This window comes from Podarcis gaigeae (genome assembly GCF_964106915.1).
Source record: "Podarcis gaigeae genome assembly, chromosome: 12".
NCBI classification, from domain to species: Eukaryota; Metazoa; Chordata; class Lepidosauria; order Squamata; family Lacertidae; genus Podarcis; species Podarcis gaigeae.
The window spans coordinates 55,966,106-55,985,951 of NC_139688.1; the positions used below are offsets into that span (position 1 = coordinate 55,966,106).

General features: G+C 44.3%; 1 protein-coding gene across 1 annotated transcript in view; it reads left to right on the forward strand.

Annotated features, from left to right (window-relative positions):
- EEPD1 (endonuclease/exonuclease/phosphatase family domain containing 1) overlaps positions 1 to 12,372 on the forward strand; it is a 62,253-nt gene extending 49,881 nt beyond the window's left edge. The window contains exons 4-7 of the mRNA XM_083706353.1: positions 1,620 to 1,754; positions 2,920 to 3,052; positions 10,933 to 11,127; positions 11,894 to 12,372. Of these exons, the coding sequence (XP_083562479.1) occupies positions 1,620 to 1,754; positions 2,920 to 3,052; positions 10,933 to 11,127; positions 11,894 to 12,093 (663 nt within the window). The 3' untranslated portion in view covers positions 12,094 to 12,372. The remainder of the gene's footprint in view (positions 1 to 1,619; positions 1,755 to 2,919; positions 3,053 to 10,932; positions 11,128 to 11,893) is intronic.
- Positions 12,373 to 19,846: the final 7,474 nt, after the last annotated feature.

The window sequence follows — 19,846 nt, forward strand, 5'->3', positions numbered from 1 at the left end:
TGATAAAGTAAGTAAGCTATCCCTGAAGCCTTCGGAGCGCAGCGTGAGTTCCCGCTGAGCTCTGCAGGCTTCGGGTTCCTTTCGCTGAAGCCAGGAGAGCAATACTTGGCTTCAGCGAAAGGAACCCAAAGCCTGCGGAGCGCAGCAGGAATTCACGCTGCACTCCAAAGGCTTAAGGCGGCTACCCCTGAAGCCTGGAGAACGAGAGGGGTCGGTGTGCACTGACCCCTCTCGCTCTCCAGGCTTCAGCGAAAGCAACGCTAAGCCTCCAGAGCACGGAGGGAGCGCTCCCTCTGCGCTTTGGAGGCTTCGCGTTGCTTTCACTGAAGCCAAGGAGCCTGCATTCGCTCCATAGAACGCACAAACATTTCCCCTTAATTTTTGGAGGGGGAAAAGTGCATCCCATAGGGAGAAAAATACGGTACTCTAGTCTGCATGCCGTGACCTTTCCACAACTTGTGTTTTTGTCCAGCTGAGGACATAGCTACCCCTTGTTTTGAGCAAAAAGCTTCTATGGTTTTTGTTTTTGCCAAGGACTGCATTTTAGTTCTGCTTTGAGCTGACTACTCATAACTGGCTTTTCTCCTGGACCTTGTTATTGATTTTGGAAATGCTTATTTCTGTCCGACTGCAGCAAGTTTTTTGCCAGGAAAGCAAAGAGTTTTCTTGTCAGTGCATTTTAAATATAAAATGTATTTGTGCGTATAATGTCCCTGCTAGCCACAAACCCAGACAGTATATTTATTTGTTTATGGGTTTCGAAACGACCAATCTAGTGGCTCACTGACAATGTGAAAACAACTATTAAAAAGTACCTGCGCATAAGAGGATATCCTGTTGAATTATAAATATAACATTATAAATATGTGGTATCCTTCTGGAGATGGTAATAAAAGCATACGTTTACACACAAAAAACACCCAGCACCCTGATCAGATCTAACCACTCTCCTACTCAGAGTAGACCCATTGAGGTTAATAGATACAGCTAATGTAGGTCCATGAATTTAAATGGGTCTACTCAGAGTAGATACCACCCACACTCATACAAATTCAGTTTTGCTGTGTTGTACATGGATTCAGCTATGGATGCCCAACTAATCCTTGCTTTGGACCACATTGCTGTCAATTCAGTTCATTTTTGGAAACTCATTGTTAAGCGGGCTGAGGGAAAAGGAAAGGATCAGAGTATGAGTGGATCTATATATTTATGAGGGACGCAGGTGGCGCTGTGGGTTAAAGCCTCAGCGCCTAGGACTTGCCGATCGAAAGGTCGGCGGTTCGAATCCCTGCAGCGGGGTGCGCTCCCGCTGCTCGGTCCCAGCGCCTGCCAACCTAGCAGTTCGAAAGCACCTCCGGGTGCAAGTAGATAAATAGGGACCGCTTACCAGCGGGAAGGTAAACGGCGTTTCCGTGTGTGCGGCTCTGGCTCGCCAGAGCAGCAATGTCACGCTGGCCACGTGACCCAGAAGTGTCTCCGGACAGCGCTGGCCCCTGGCCTCTTAAGTGAGATGGGCGCACAACCCCAGAGTCTGTCAAGACTGGCCCGCACGGGCAGGGGTACCTTTACCTTTACCTATATATTTTTGAATATTGGATTGTCTTTCTTTTGCCTCTCAGTGCGTAGAATATTCTGGCTTCCTGTGGGACACAACAGCAGGGGTAGAACTGAAGGATGCCATCTCCCACGAGAACCCCCCCACAAATGGCAATGGGAGGCAGACGTATCCTCACCCTTACGTTGCACATTTCAAGGTAACGGTGCGCAAGAGTTCTTGAGTGAAAGAAATTGAGAGCATGGGCATGTTCTCAGTTGTATTACATCCTCGAGGGAGGAGTTCAAGGGCCATGCTTGGTCAAAGGTCTGTCAACGCAAGCCAAGGGCTTGAGGTGCCATCACTGTTGCATTCCTTACCTGGGTTGCGCCATGGCGGCAGGCTCCATTGAGATCTCACGTGATTTCTGTGAGACCTCACAAGAGCTCGCCAGAAATGGGTGCCGATGCTGGAGAATGGAGATCGTTATTAGTATACAGTGTACCTCGGTTTAAAAACAGTCCTGTTTAAGAAATATTCGGTTCACAAATTCCGCAAAACCAGAAATAGTGTCCTGGTTTGAGAATTTTACCTCGGTCTAAGAACAGAATTGAATGGTGGAAGGGCACCAGTGGCGCAAGGCCTCAGTAGGGAAAGCGTGCCTCGGTTTAAGAACAGTTTCAGTTTAAGAACGGACATCCGGAGCGGATTAAGTTCATAAACCGAGGTACCACTGTATATCATTTCTGATATATGTACAAACAGAACAACTGTTATGTACTGAAGTTCTCACCCTGGGCCAGCAGGGGGTACTGTAGATAGTTTTCACTCAGGTCCACATATGCAAATAAGGGATTGAAAGGGACGTTCAGTGATTGGAAAGTTACAGAAAGTTGTTACAGTTGCGTTGTACTGGAGCTCTATATAAGCAGGCTGGCTGAACCCTTCAGTTCAGTTCTGTTCTGGCCTGTGAATAAACAAGAGCTGTTTGAAGAATTGCTGTGTCGTCTGATATGTTCACCCACAACTTAACAACAACCATTTACTTTTGATTGTTTAATAATACACTTGTCTCTTTGTACGTATGGCATGGTCATTTTGATAGTAACTGCTGACTGCTGAATGTGAATAAGGGAATGTTTTTTAAAGGTGCTGTGTTTGAAGTTTGGCATCGATGTCTGAGGGCGTCTTTCTTAAGGGAACAAATCTGGGTTATTCAAATGTGTGTACATGTCATAACTGGGCAGAAAAAGCAGTTTTCTTGAAACTTAGATGACAGAGTTTTGTGGCTGCCAACACTTTTGTCGTGTTTCCTTCAAGACATTTTATGTAGTAAGCGACAAATAAATGTAATTAATACTAACGCATTGCTTGCACCTGTCCAGGTCGGATTGAATGACCTAACGCTGGTTAACCTTCACCTGACTCCTTTGCCCTCAGTGGGAGAAAATGCTGTGAAAAACCACGATAGTCATAAATTAGCAGCCTTTGCACAGACACTGCAGGAAACACTGAAAGGTAAGGCCATGTTTTTCTTCAGCGTCAAGCAGTTTGCTTAAAAACAATAAAAACTAGCAGATGGGACTCTTCATCTACTTAAGCTGCAATCTGCACACACTTACCTGTTAAGTGGGATTTATTTTTGAGTGGATATGCACAGAATTGCACTGCTTATTTTCAAAAGCTGTGTCAATTCTCAGCAGTTTCATATGCCCCAATAGTTCCTTGGCGAGGGGTGCTTCTTTGACCCTTTAGAAGTTGCCCATTTGCAGGCTGGATCCAAACAGCCCCTGCAATCAGCCGTTTTACCTTTTGCAGGCTGGCTTTGTAGGGAATACCTAAAGGTAAAGGGACCCCTGACAGTTAAGTCCAGTCATGAACGACTCTGGGGTTGCAGCGCTCATCTTGCTTTACTGGCCGAGGGAGCCGGCGTTTGTCCACTTCCGTAAACAGTTTTTCGGGTCATATGGCCAGCATGACTATGCCGCTTCTGGTGAACCAGAGCAGCGTACGGAAATGCTGTTTACCTTCCCGCTGGAGCGGTACATATTTATCTACTTGCACTTTGACGTGCTTTCGAACTGCTAGGTTGGCAGGAGCTGGGACCGAACATTAGGAACTCACCCCGTCGCGGGGACTTGAACCGCCAGTCTTCTGATCAGCAAACCCAAGCGGCACAGTGGTTTAAACCACAGCGTCACCCTGGGAATGCCTGGGAGATGACATTTTGGCATCATCAGAAGACCTACTTCAAGTAGACTGGTATCCAATTTAAAAAGCCAGTCAATGAATCACATACATTTTAGTCAGTTGATTGATTAAATGTGCATAAAATTTGAATATGGGAAGGAACAGTTGTTCCAAAAAAAAAGTTGCATTCCTTTTTAGATGGCAAACCCATGTGTCTTAGGAGGCATCGTTTCAAAAATAGCATCCCCCTGGTGTTAGGGAAAAGATAGAATGGTATTTCAGATTGGTTCTTGTCAATGACAGTTTTCATAAGCAATTGCATTTAAACTATTCCTTTTTTTTTTACCTTAAATCTGCTAAGTTAGATGCAGATAGCTTCTGGGAAAGCTATCCTGATTTCACCTTAGTTAATGTAGCCCTTGGGCCTCTGTTGGGGGACAGGAGTGACCAGCACTTTTGTTTACTGTTTAACAAAGGCCAAAAATGTTGGATGACTTAGCTCAATTTTCCAAGGTCAGCGGCTTAAAATATTCTGAATCAACACCCATCTCCAGTTTCAGAAGAGGTGTGTGAAGAGTACAGCTAACAAATACTCAACTTGTCATTTCTGTTTTGAGTTATGAGGCATCAGTTGTGTTTTGCTGGATTTGATTACCCTTTTGTGAGATTTTTTTAGCGGGGAGGGGAAGTATAGAAAGTTCTGCAGATCTGATTTGGACTCAGCAATACTTTGAAAGACTGGAGCTGAAGTCAAGTGCGCTGTGTCACAATTTAATTAGTGCCTACCTCCATTGGTGTTGTTTTGTGTGTGTTTTTAACATTTATTTTAAAGTTGGAACACAGCTTCCAGAATTGTTTTTCTCTTCTCCATTAGGCAAGTATTGATTTCTTTCTGGTTCAAATGGAGTTGAAAATAGTAATGTCCTTTCTGTTAAATGGAAGCACTCTCAGCAACATTCTGAGGTCTGTGAGGTTTTCAACGCTGTCCAAAGTGTATTTACTCAGAAGAAAGTTGCACTGATTTCAGCGGCGCTTAGTGCAATGGTGGTTGCAAAGTTGCATTTTCACGTTCTCATCCCCCACCCAAGAGCCGGAGTCAAATTTATGTGTATTCCACAGACCTTCAGTTTCCAAAAGCAAAATGTTTGATTCCATACAGTGAGAGCGATTTATAAAAATTACACTGTAGTAACACGCCTGGTACAATTTCTAACTCTTCACTATAACACGGACATACCCGTTTCAGATCTGGAATGCGGTTAAATCTTGAAATTAAATAAAATTATTTAAATAGCTGAGGGGAGAACACTGAAACGGGTTAGCGTAAATTCTTTCCTGTTTTCACATTTCTGGGGCAGGGTGGTTGCTCCCAATTTCATGGCTGCTCCCCACCATGGACATAGCCAGGTTTTATTTGGGGGGGGGGGCAAAGATGTTCAGCATTTTTTAGGCAATCCAAGTTGTTGAGCTTTTCTTGGGAAATCACAGGTAAAAGTACACTGTCAATAGGACATTGCGGGGAGCAGGCTCCTGCTGGGGGTGGTGAACCAGAACCTCAGATAATTTAGCACTTTCAATGCTTTTCAATAATATTTGTGGATCGGGGGGGCAGCTACCCCCCCTGCACCCCCCCCTTGGGCCCTTGCCCCCCATCCCCTGCTATTCTGGCTAATGTCTAAATATCCCACCCATCTGATTGGGTCACATAATACGTTTATGCACCACGAAGCCACCTCTCCTTCTGTCAGCCAGGTGTATCAATTTGGCCACACTGGCTGTTACTAAGAGGAAGCACAGATCTGATCAAATATGATGGAGCTGATCCCAATCAGTGACCAGGGAAGAGGAACCACATCTTTTTTTCTAATCTGATTAGTCTCCTGCAATGTCGAAGAACTCTGTATTTCACCCACCTCCAAGTCCAATGAAGGCAAGCCTTACCCTGAGACCCAATTGTAGGAGGGCATCAAGAACTTCAACGGTCTAATCCAGGCATAGGCAAACTCAGCCCTCCAGATGTTTTGGGACTACAATTCCCATCATCCCTGACCACTGGTCCTGTTAGCTAGGGATGATGGGAGTTGTAGTCCCAAAACATCTGGAGGGACGAGTTTGCCTATGCCTGGTCTAATCTGACAGCCCAGAGAGATGAGATCTCTTTTTTGGGGGGCCCAAGGATGGCGTGATACCTTGGAAAACACATACTTTTATGTTGCTTGATTACTTCCACACACCTTACATGCCTCATGTTGGATGTGCAGTTGCTATTGTCAAATCGTGCGCATGGTTAGAGTTACAAGGAGCAGTACTTTTTTAGGGGGTGGTACTTATGGGTATGAGGACGCGGGTGGCGCTGTGGGTTAAACCACAGAGTGCAGGACTTGCCAATCAGAAGGTCAGTGGTTTGAATCCCCGCAACGATGTGAGCTCCTGTTGCTCAGTCCCTGCTTCTGCCCACCTAGCAGTTCTAAAGCACGTCAAAGTGCAAGTAGATAAATAGGTACCGCTCCGGCGGGAAGGTGAACGGTGTTTGGATCGCCAGAAGCAGCTTAGTCATGCTGGCCACATGACCTGGAAGCTGTACGTCAGCTCCCTCGGCCAATAAAGTGAGATGAGCGCCGCAACCCCGGAGTCGGTCAGGCCTGGACCTAATGGTCAGGGGTCCCTTTACCTTTACTTATGGGTACAATGTACCAGCAGCCCCCCCCCCCCATGTTTAAAGTGTGACACTTACTGTAACAAATTAATGCTGAGTCCCAGTACTTTTTTCCCTTTAAATCAATTTAAAAAAGACTGAGGAGGAGCCAATCTAAGATGAAATGATGGGTGCTCTATAGACTGTGAGGGTGAAAAGGCAATGGCTGCATATCTTTTGAAAACCGCTATGTGCCTGCACTTTGCGTTTAACATCTTTGTGATATTTACAAGACTCTGTGTTGTGACAATAGGATATTTACCAGACCATGTGATATTGACAAAACTCTTACCTGCTGGTCCTTAGTCAAATACTGCTTTCTTTTTTCTTAGTCCCCGCCCCCCTGCCCCCCCCCATCGGTCTAACTTTGTCAGAGGATAATTTTGGATGGATATTTACGTTGGAAGATTAGACTAGAGAAGCCCAACCGTATTGGAAAGTTAGATCCCATGTGGCAATCGCATACCTCTCAGAAATAAAACGAGCGGCATCGTAATGCCTTTGTAGCAAGTATAGCGTGAGCACACTTGGAATACAGTGGACAGTTCCCGCCACTGTGTCTCAGAAATGATATTTAGAGCTGGAAAAGGTCCAGGAAAGGATAACCCAAAGGAGTGCAGTTAAGGCTATCTGTGGTTTGTAATTATGACTGTGTACTGCCTGTAGGAACAGAGGCAGCATGGGGAGAGGGGAGTTGTCCTATCATTTCTGGACTTCTCATAGACATTTCGGTGGCCGCTGTGGGCAGAGGGATACGAGGCTGGCATTTTTTTTCATCTCCGCCAAGCTCAGCAGTTGGCTCCTTACCTCTCTCGCCCTGACCTAGCCACTGTGATGCACGCGACGGTCACCTCCAGACTGGATTATTGCAACTCACTCTACGTGGGGCTGCCCTTGAGACAGACCCAGAAACTCCAGCGGGTGCAGAATGCCGCGGCGAGACCCCTTATGGGGTCATCGCTGCGAGATCACATTCATCCGGTGCTATACCAGCTGTACTGGCTCCCGGTGGGGTACAGGATCAGGTTTAAGGTGCCGGTTTTAACCTTTAAAGCCCTATACGGCCTAGGGCCCTCGTACCTACGGGACCGCCTCTCCTGGTATGTCCCACAGAAGAACTTACGGTCTGCAAATAAAAACATCTTGAAGATCCCAGGCCACAGAGAGGTTAGGCTGGCCTCAACTAGAGCCAGGGCTTTTTCGGCTGTGGCTCCGATCTGGTGGAACACTCTGTCACAAGAGACTAGGGCCCTGCGGGACCTGACATCTTTCCGCAGGGCCTGCAAGACGGAGCTGTTCCACCAGGCCTTTGGTCAGGGCACAGCCTGACTCCCTCCTTTGGCAATCGTCACAGAACTTTAGCCTAATGGTTGTCATCAATTTGATTTGAATTAATTTTATAATGAAATGATTTTAGAATGTTGTACTATTTTATTGTTGTTAGCCACCCTGAGCCCGGCTTCGGCTGGGGAGCGCGGGATATAAATAACATTTATTATTATAATTATTATTTAGGTTTGGTTGCATTCAGCAGGGATTTTTGTACATTCTTCTTATTTCACAGTGTGCACCCCATGCACACAGAGAGGTGTGTTCTGCCATCTGTAGAAATCTTAATAGGGTTTGCATGCTTCCCCTCTGCACAGAAATGCAATCGGCGTAGGAAGTTTTTGCATTTAAAGCCGCTCTGCTAGGTTTGCAATGGCAAGGCTGTGCTCTTGGAATACTAGATTAGTGCTGTTGAGTAGGAGCACCCTCTGCTGGCTGAAGGTCTGCATAGCAGCAGAAACGTAGGAAGCTGCCTTGAACTGAGCTCAGTATGTCCTGGCTTCTCTGCCTGGCAGCAGGTGGCTGCAGAAACAGGCTGGCAGCCGTCTTTAACCTGCCCTATGGGGAGATGCTAGAGCTTGAACCAGGCTCCTTCTGTGTGCAAAGCAGCTGTTCTCAGCGCTCAGCTACAGCCCTTCATCCTAGCTCCCCCTGTAGCCTTATGAATCAACAGGAGAAATTCTAAAAATATATCCTGCTCAAAAAGCAATAACTGTCCCCCAAAACAGGCACCTAATAGTCTTTGGAATATTTGCCACCTGGTATCATGTGAGCAGAAGTCACTATTTGCATTGCGTCGGTGCATTTCACAATGTACAGTATTCTGGATTCTTAACATGTTAATTAGGGACGTTCATTGAATTTTGAGGCTCTGGTTTTTGTCAGCACGGCATCCTTATTGAGCTTGTTGTTTGGAGTTGTCTGGGAGCTGAGCGTGAGGCTCCATCTCGCCAGGCAGAAGGCCAGCGCTGTCAACTCCCAGAACAAATGAAGAAACTCAGAGGGGGAAAAGAGGTTGGCAACAGATTATACGGAAAGATCAAATTTAAACAAAGCAGGCTCACTTAGAATTCAGCCGCAGTGTTGCAGTTGGAGGAACGGAGTTATACACAGAAATTTAGCAAAGATATATCCTGTCGAAATCTAAAGGCAAAATAAGTATAAAATGATATACCAAAGGTATTTAGTTATAGGAAGCTTACAAATATTTATGACAACGTTGTTTTAAGCACTGAGGAAGTAGCTACTAGAAAGTTGACTCTTAAACATCTTCAGTGGGTGGTGCTCCTTCGGAGGGAATTTTTAAAATCTGTATTCTCTATATTGTCACATTGGACACCATAAATTGAAACAGGAGGGTTGAGCCACAGAGGCTGCAATCCAATATCCACCTTCCAGGGACTTAAAGCTTAATGGGACTACTTTTGAGTAGATTGCACTGTTGGGATGACGTGTGTGTGTGTGTGTGTGTGTGTGTGTGTCTGTCTGTCTGTCTGTCTGTCTGTCTGTCTGTCAGTCTGTCTTAAAAATTCAGAGGCTTGTTGGGCAATTGATCAACTGACATACGGTATTTCAGCAGATCTTTGTCAAGAGCTATTTGGATACATGGCTTCAGCTAACTATGGTGTGTGTACACCGTACATCCCAAAGAATCATGGGAACTATAGTGCTGGGGATTGTAGTCCCATAAGGCAAACTACAGTTCCCATGCTTTGGAGGGGTGGTCATGTATGGTGTGTTTGCAGCCTGTGTAACTTGGAACAAGAATGGAAGTCCCGCAGCTTTTCAATTCTTAGAGGTTTGGTTCTTAGAGGTGTACAAAGCACACTTTAGTGATGAGACTTCTCAAACCAAACTAAAAGTTGGGAAAGGGAAGCATATTGTTCTTTTATAGCATTGTAGATGGTTAAACGTCTACATAAAATTGGTTCTTGATGAAGTCTTGGAGCAACCAAATCTCCTCCCAACATTTTTCTGATGAAAATAAGGATGTCCTATTCAATTATTATTATTATTATTATTATTATTATTATTATTATTATTATTATTTTATATTATATTATTTTTTGTTGTTGTTGTTGTTGTTGTTGTTGTTGTTATTATTATTATTATTATTATTATTATTATTATTATTATTATTATTATTTTACTATTTATACCCCACCCAACTGACTAGCTTGCCCCAGCCACTTGGGGTGCTTCCAACACATATAAAGACGTAATAAAACATTAAACATTTTTTAAAAGCTTCCCTTTACAGGGCTGTCTTTAGGTGGCTCAGGGGTCAGACAACTCCATACCCTCCAACGTTTCTCTAATGAAAATAGGGACGTCCTAAGGAAAAGTGGGACATTCCAGGATCAAATCAGAAACCAGGACAGCTTCTGTAAATTTGGGACTGTCCCTGGAAAATAGGGACACTTGAGAGGTCTGCAACCACTGTAGATGTGAAAGCCCCACTGAAGCAGGGCCTTCAGCGTAGCTGCCCCTGTTCTGTGGAGCAGCATTGCTGTCAGGTTGTGACAGGTGCCCAATATCTTTACTTTCCGGAAAGGACATTTTTGCTCCCACAGGCTTTCCCAGGTGGACAAATAGGCCTCTGCCATGAGTGTCCACAGTGTCTTCGTTTTGAAATCCACCTTCTGTTACTTTTTGCGGTCATTAACTGCTTCTTGGCTGTTTTTCATTATATTTGGTACATCGCCTTCAGACCTACGTGGAATATGATTAATACGTAACAACAGCAAGGTCAAGAGGTCTTGCTGGGGGGAAAGGTGGATTTTGTGGAGAGATCTGATGCATGAGTTGATGGCCTCACACCCACAGTCATAGAAGAAGTTTCATGCTCAGGGGAGCAACACGAAAAAATGGGCAGAGTTGGAGAGACCTTTGAGCAGTTGAGGGTGGAAGAATAAGAGAATGGGAGGGTATTTTGTGGGCCAAGCATGGGAAATCTGTTGGACTCCAGCAGACCCAACCAGCATTGCCCAGTGGTCAGGGCTGGTGGAAGTTCAGCAGCACCCAGAAGGCCACAATCTCCCCACTCCTGTTGTAGACCTAGGAACCCTTAACAGAGTCTGAGGAATAAAGGTCCTGGACCAAGGATACAGCCGCTTTCTTGACATGCTCCACAATCCTATCACTTAACTCTTCCTGTATTTATTTTTGCTCTCCGCACTCCTAGGAGAAAAAGACATGATCATTTTAGGCGACTTCAGTCAAGCCCCCGACAGTAGCGACCACGACCTCTTGAGGAAGGAGAAGTTCCATCCCCTGGTCCCCGCCAGCACATTTACAAACATCAGCACAAAGAACCCTCAGGGCTCCAAGTCCGTGGACAACATCTGGATCAGCCGCAGCTTGAAAAAGGTTTTCACTGGTAAGGCTTCGTTTTGGGAGGAAGTTTAAAATATCAAGCTTTGATTATTATTTTTTAATACCTTATTGTGTATGACAATGGTTGGATTGATAGCCAAAAGGTTGTATGTGACTTGTTAAGTAGCAAATTTCATGTCAACTTCTCCTAACCTATTTTACACTTTACAAGTGACATACCCAATGTTCATTATTGGTGTATGTTCACAGAGTTTGATCTGTGTTTGTTGGAGTAAACATATGAAGCAGAGATGGGTCTCTTTATAAAAATAATGCACACACAGCTGGGATCTGCAACTCATCCCAGCTCCTCTGGGTCTGTTTCTACATATTTCCCCATGTTTGGAGATCTACATCTCTCCTTCTTAGTTTACACGTTTACCTTTGTCAAGACTTCCTTCAGGGCCACAAAGATTAGAAACGTCGCTTTTAAGAGTGCCTAGAAATGTACTATTTCCTCTTGATTTTTAAAGAAATGCATTAGTTGCCTTTAGGAGATGCCTTTATAGGCAGAAGAAACAGTGATACACTCATTTTGGGGGGTTGGTTTTTTATTTTCTATCACTTTATGATCTTCTTCTGTATGCATGAGCAGTTTTCATGAGTCTCCTCATGGTCCTCCGAGGAACTAGTTAGGTGCAAAGCCATTAGATGCTCCTAAAAGATATTCACTCAAAGGTCAACATTCATATTCCAGACCCTTTGCCATTGGTGGTTTCCCCCAAGTATTCACATCCATCTTTCTCCCCTGTAAACTTTTCTTTACACAGGTCATTGGGCAGTTGTGAGAGAAGGTCTTACGAACCCCTGGATCCCTGATAACTGGTCGTGGGGTGGAGTTGCATCAAGCCATTGCCCCGTGTTAGCTGAATTTTACACCGAGAGGGACTGGAACAGAAAGGAGATAACACGGAACGGAAATGGCGTGATAGTGGAATGCAGCGACTCAAATGCGAAACATGAGCGATGATGTAAGAACATGCAAACCACACCCTTCCCTAGAAGGGGTGGTCAGAAGATCCCTTTGCTCAAGGCCTGACAGTGAACCGGAACTGCCTTTTTTCTCATTTAAAAAGAATCAGCTTCTGCTTTTAACATCTCCCTTTTCCATTCCCACCTCTGTGTCCCTTAATGGATGTTTTAGGGTATCCCATCTTTTGTGTTTTGTGACTTTTTACGGGGACTTGGTGGACACGGATGAGCTTGGATACCTGACAACTCCAAATAAAATGCACTTTTTAATACTGTACAGTCATGATCTCCCTCTCTGATTTCTAATGAAATGTCACACAATAACAGATAAAGAAAAGCCCATGAAAGAGCAGATTAATTTATAGCCTATGTATAGCATATGTAGGGACGCGGGTGGCGCCAGGGGCGCCGACTTATAAAAAATATTGGGGGGGGCCAAGACCTCCAAACTGCTGCTGCTGGGGGAACGAAAGGGGCGAGCCCCGGGCTGCCCCGACCTTAAGTGAACCTGTGAGGGCCTGCCCTTTGCGGCAGCCGATTGGCTGCCGCCGTGGGCGGTGAATATTAATGAGCTAGGGGGAATCCCCGCTTCTCGCTAGATCGGGAGTGGCTTTGTTTTAACTCATTACTGAATGTATTTTAAAAGGTAACTATCGTCAAACAAGGAAAATAAAAAATACCAACATAATTTTGTGATTTTACAAAGCATAACTAATAATTTTCTTAAATTATTGGGGGGGGCGGAGCCCCCCCAAACGAATTTTTGAGGGGGCTCGGGCCCCCTCAGGCCCCATGGAGTCGGCGCCTATGAGTGGCGCTGTGGGTAAAACCTCAGTGCCTAGGACTTGCTGATCGTATGGTCGGCAGTTCGAATCCCCGCGGCGGGGTGAGCTCCCGTCGTTCGGTCCGAGCTCCTGCCCACCTAGCAGTTCGAAAGCACCCTTAAGTGCAAGTAGATAAATAGGTACCGCTTTATAGCGGGAAGGTAAACGGCGTTTCTGTGTGCTGCGCTGGTGCCGGTTCGCCGGAGCAGCTTCGTCAAGCTGGCCACGTGACCCGGAAGTGTCTCCGGACAGCGCTGGCCCCCGGCCTCTTAAGTGAGATGGGCGCACAACCCTAGAGTTGGACACAACTGGCCCGTACGGGCTGGGGGGGGGTACCTATAGCATATGTAGTATATTTCAGTGATAAACAGACTAGTAAATGCTGTCTGTTTGCTGTCCTATCACTTACAGTAGGAATTGTGGCAGCATACTGAACATGTGTTGGGAGTATTCACAAAATAATGAAACACACAAGTCTGCAGCTTGGCTTAAGCAATCGCTCTAAAAACTTGTTCCATCTACATGCGAAACTGAAACCTGAATAACTATTATCTATCCAGTCAAGCCCTCCAGAGCAGGCACCCCCAAACTCAGCCCTCCAGATGTTTTGGGACTACAATGCCCATCATCCCTGACCACTGGTCCTGCTATTTAGGGATGATGGGAGTTGTAGTCCCAAAACATCTGGAGGGCCGAGTCTGGGGGTGCCTGCTCCAGAGCATGTATGGCATTGTAAGGAAAAGGATAAACTTTCACCACTGAACTTAGGCTTTCGTAAGAGCTACTTCATATATTCCAATTCTCATCTGCAAGCTGTATTTTATATAGCTGAAACTATAACATTTGAAAAATACCTGCATGTTTCAAAAGTATTGATCTCTGCATAAATATACTAGTCCAGAATTATTCCTGTAGTCTTCTTTGGTGATCACTCGTAGCCAAGTAAGGTTGTCTTTCATAAACACAGTTTATAAACACAAGATTAAAATGGTATGAATGGAAAGGGCACGTTTGGGGGAAGCTTCACTTATTTGAACTCCAGAGTTTCCCCAAGTTTCACTTTGGAAACTTTGGTCTTTGGTTCTTCTACAGCATGTTTTACTGATGGGGAAAAATAGTCCTGAGTGTTCTCTAGCATGATCTTAGCCCTCTGAAGTTTCTTTCCTAATCAAGCTCACCGTTCCTGATCTGTTTATTATAGGAAGAAAGTGAAGACTTGTTTGAAAATAAGTATTTGCCCTATGGTTTTTACTGTGTGTTACTGAAATGTACTTCTGGCTTCATATTTCACTTCACAGAATATCACTGTTCTTCTAGAAACATAGCTGATAAATTTTAAAAGCAAAATAACTAAATATATTTTGGATACGCATGCACTTCAGATGTCCATCAGTGGCAGGTATGCAAAAATGGTTTGTGAGGAGTAGCTGCTAAAACTTGAAAAGGTTAAACAATGAGCCTGCTGAACAGAATACAGCCTTGGGTGTAGATCTGCAGACTAATAACTCCCTGTTAAACCCATACACCAAGATAAGATTTTTCCATTTTGGTAAAATGGAAGCTTTTCTAACAAAGTAACTTAGAGATATATGACAGACTTTCCTTCCTAAATTACTAAGGTAAAGGAAAAGGCCCCCCTGGACGGTTAAGTCCAGTCAGAGGCGACTATGAGTTGCGGTGCTCATTTCGCTTTTCAGGCCGAGGGAGCCAGTGTTTGTCCACAGACAGCTTTCTGGGTCATGTGTTGGCGTAAAATACCGTATTTTTCCGTGTATTGGACAAGGTTTTTTGACTCAAAAATCGCGTCCAAAAACTGGGGTCGTCCAATACACAGATAGTGGCATGGGGGGGGGTGAAGCTGCGCGCCGCCAGTCAGCTTGTTGGCGGGAGCAAAACTCCCCCAATGCCACTGTGTGGGGCGGGCGCTCCCTAGGTCGTTTCCCCCGCGTGGCGGCATTGGGGGAGGTTGCACTCCCACAGGAGAGCAAATTTCCCCGATGCCACTGCGCGCGGGAAATGATCTAGCAAGTGTTTCCTGCCCACAGCTGCGTGGGGGGGGGGGAGAGGCTCAACAACTTGGGGCCATCTCTCCTCATTTTCCTAAAATTGAGTCTGCAAAATGGGGGGAATGACTTATACATGGGGGCGTCCTATAGACGGGAGAATGTGTTAATATTTGATTATCCAGACTGTAATCGAAAGGACAACTGGACAGAAAACCAAAGACAGAGGATCTGCCATTTCTACTGCCCTGCTGGTGGCAGAGCAACCATCTCGCACTCCTCCATCTTCTCCCCACCCCCCCACCCCGAGTCCAACACCATTGAGAACAGTGGGAGGAAAATACATATGACAGCTCCTGGTCTGTGTTAGAATTCCTGCTCCATGATTGCAGTCATGGGATTTTTGTCTATCACATGACAGTGAATATTTTGACTCCACAAAGTGGGAAGTGACGGAGACAGGATGTTTGTGTTCCTGTGTTCCATGAAGGGGGACTATTGTCCTTTGTTTTCTCTCTTTGCTGTCTGATGCTAGAGAGAGAGGGAGCCATGTTGCAGTGCTCCGTGTGTGCTTATATGTAAATAAAGTCGATTAGCCAAAATGCTTAGTTACTGAGGTCCGTCACACAAGCTGCGAAGACTCTGTGGATCCCTAAGTGTGCCGATGTCTGTTGGCATCAGTTGCTGTGATGTTCAGGCTGAAGAAAGCTTTTGAAGCTCCGGAACAATCGATCAGGAGGGAGAGAACATGCCAGTCGGACATGTATCTCTGCCAGGGTCCTACTCGAGTGTAGGACAAGCTCCTGACAGTCTGGTGTGGTTGTCCCTCTGGTTTGGGGGCGTGTCAGGGGACTTGGAAGGCTATGAATCCTTCAGATCCACACCTTCCATGATCTTGCCCCCTCATACTGCCATACCTCCCTTGGCAAGGCTCCTGCCAGCCTCTAGAGGGGCCGAGTTCCAAAAACTGCAGATATTTTCACAGTAGCATGGAGGAGTGCTGTGTTGTCAGACCACTGTGTCTGCCCCCAGAGGCGAAGATTTAAAACATCTTACAGCCCCTAGGACCAGCCACCCAGGAATCATAGGCTTGTGGGACTAGCTCCTGTCATTTCATTTGTATTCAACTGTCTTTCTAATCCATCCCATTTTTCATTTTTGAGCAGCTACAACCAACTTTCTGTCATAGGTGGTTTGGTCCTGTGAAAAATCGAATATGCTTTCTGAGAATATTCATAGAAAAGGATTCATGTCTTGAAATGAAGCGAAAGCGTGACAGATTAGCAGGCCAAAGGCTTTAGATAACCGGCAAGAGAATCCATTTCAGATTTCAGAGTGGGGCAGGATGCGAGGCTAAATTGTTTTGTTTTAAAGCATTTCAAACGCAGTTATTATTTTTCCTCTTGAAATATTCTGTTAAAAAGCTTTAGAAACATGAAGCAACATCTTTTGAGAAGTAAGGGACTTGCGAATTTGGCATACATGGAGTTATAACCTAAATTATTCTGCAAGAAACTCAGGCCACGCTGCTCTCAAGCTAGGATATTTCAGCCCATGAGGTTTTACAGCCTCTGAATTTGCCGCAGCTGGAGTCTGAGATAAGGCTTTTTCCCAAAGTGCTACCAAGTGACAGCTCAGCCCTTTTGGAATCGGAATTGGGCCACCATCCCACCCAAAACTTTTTACTCTTTAAAGCAGGCCGGGGGAACCTTTGGTCCTCCACAGATGCTGTTGAACTACAGCACCTATCAGGGATATAAAGACTCTGACTATGTTGGATCAGCCTCAATCTTCATCAGCAACATCTCCAAATTCCACAGAGCCAACACCTGAACTTATTTCTTTTAGCTGAAACTTGTACTATTTTCTACTACTGCGTAGCTTCTGCTGAAGATCAGTCTTAACCAGATCTGGTTTAGCATGTTTTGGGATGAGGGCTCATCCAGACAAGGGCATACAGCTGGTACTTAAGACTCATTTAATTTTTTATCTATCAATAGCCACCCAGGGGACCAAAGCACTAAGCTGGCCTGAAATAAACTTGCTGCTGAGACATATTTGTATGTTTGAATGAAGCAGAGATGCCAGGGCAGCTGTTGTTGGTAAAGAGTATGGAGAGTGGCTGGGGAAACGCAGCCAGATGGGCAGGGTATAAATAATAAAATTATTATTATTATTATTATTATTATTATTATTATTAGAATTAGAGACACTTGTCATTGAGTTAGCAGTATAAGGTTTCTCCATCAATAAAACGCAGGCATAATTGCTCTCTTCATTGAAACTCTGAAGTTTCCCCCCCCCCATTAAATTTTAGAGGAGCTACAGATCTAATAGCAAAGATGTCTTGTCAATTATAAATAAACAGCGTGAGACTTTCTGGTGAGACCCGTACACATACAATACAACCCTTATTTATTTTGGAACTTAACAACAGGTTGTCACAATTTTTAAAAATCCCAAAAGGTTTACAAAAGCACCGTTACAAATCTACAACACTTTATATAACAACATTGGTGCTGAAAAAATCGCCTGAGGTGGGGGTTTTTTTGCTGGGCAAGTGATTTGCTGACTTCAAGAATTGTGACTTGCACTGAACTATCGTAACACGTTAGGAATAATGTGAAGTGAATGGTAAGCATTTAAATGGCACTAGCAATTTTTGGTAAGGCCCGCTGTCGACTGCAAATAAGATGGCTGCATTGACAGAACACAGGGTTTGTACCTTTTTGTACTATAGTTATTCTGTTTGTCTTATGAGGATGATTTCTGCCTGTGCCATAAACAGCAACACATTGCCACATGTGCAATTAATTGTTGTAAACAGCTCTTGATTTTTTAAAAATGAGGGGCAGTATATAATTGTTTAGATAAATAAAGTTAACAGCAACTATGCTACAGAAAAGACCACAGATCAGGTACAGCACATGAATGTGTGAATCCACCTCGTGTAGCTAAGGTTTAGGTAGGTACAAATAGTATACAGGAACCATTGTGCTGGTTGAAATACAGATAATTACTGTTGCAGCTATTTACAGTACTCAGCAATCTTCTCGAGACAAAGGCTTTTGTATTAAAATTATACATCAACGTATTTGGTAAACATCCAAAAAGGCAGGAGTGTACAACCCGCTAATGCGCTAAACATGTTATCATTCAAGTTGTTATCCCGGCATACCATGAGGTTACTAATGCTCTGTGCTGTAGTAACTTTTGGTACAATATCCTGCAACCTATTGGCCACATGGCTATAAAAACCCAGTAAATACTGATGTGGAGGCTCTGTTCCTTTGATTAATACATGTATAAGGCTGCTGATGTGTTAACTTGTGTTAATCGTATAGCCATGTGACATCCACTAAGTTATGGAGCTAATTTACGCAGACATGAAAGCTAACATCTGTGGGGAATAGGAATCTCTTCAAAACAGAACCGTCTGTAGGAGAGTTAGATGCACTTACAGCAAGAGGAGTCTCTTGAATTCAATGAATGAAAGACAGAAACTGTATTAACAATAGAAAACTGAGGCTGCCGTATGTGTTCTTGGCCCATGTTTTGTAAAATATTTTGGTTAAAAATTGTACTTCATCACCTCATTGCAGAATACTACGTCCCGGCATCTAGCTCAACGTATATTATTAAATTGGAAAATATTCAATTCTTTCCATTGTCCATGATAAATGAGATTTTCATGACAGGTTATAAGATTATAAGCCAATTTTTATAACTTTAAAAAGGAGTGGTCTTCACAGTGCTTGAACTCATGGTGGGTGGTTATGCCATTATTGCATCAGAGAGTTCCAGGCTCTCTTTTTTAAAAAAATGCAAGCAACTCTGTAGAAGAATGGAAAGATTTGGAGATTCTACCCTACTGTATTGCTCTGGGGTTCTTCATATTTTGAAAACCTATTTTTTAGAAACCAAAACGGCATTGTGGTAGTTGAGCAATCTGGACATGCAGAAGAGAAATGTGTTCTGCCTTTATGGTGCTCGTAGATGGGTCCTGAGCACCAAAATAATTTTGATGGATCCTGAGCACTTCTGTTGCTTCCCACCCCTGCCCCTGGCCACTCCAGCTGTTGGTTCTGCATGAGGACATGCCTTCATCCAGCATCAGCAACATGAACAGAAGCTTCACAGAGGCAGGTCTTACTAAAGGGCAATATAATGGTCAGGAAACAAGGGAAAGGAGCCAATTGTGGTATTTTTTTAAGGGTGAGGGAGTGCTGGTGTAAAGGCAGAATAGGTGGAGTTGGGAGCTGCACCTACGAGGTGCTAAACTGATGAAACCAGCAATTGTACCTGGCAGGTAGAAAACTAGTTGCTAAGGAAGGTTGTGCCACTGCCGATGAAGTTCTATCTGTATTGAGAAAAGCATTATACATATAAGGACCATGAATTACATATCTTTATATGTTTGCACATTTCCTATATGGATTAATGGCCAATGAAGCATTTTCACAATACAGAAAATGGATATTTGGCTCCGCAGAATTGTAATGATCTGTGATACCTGCATCTTACTGTAATGATCTGTGATACCTGCATCTTACTGTAAGAAAATCCAATTTCAAACACTCTCCTTCCCTATTTCCTCTTGATGCACGCTCAAAAAATGTGTTGAAATATGTGAGAAATCCTCTTACGGAGCTCTCTAATGGAGTATTATGAACAATGGGAGAAAGGACCTTTTACCATTTCACATATACTCCACCGTTATTGAAATGCATATGGGGGAAAAATCATTGACGTCAACAGGACCATACTATTGCAACTGTCCTGTGAACTTTCACACAACCTAATCTTTGCACCACCTACTATTGGAACGTTCCAACGGATCCCAACCAGACCTTTGAAGGGTATATATACAGAATAAAGATTATAAACTATGGCCCAGAGTTGCATCACATAGAGCCAGGCTGCC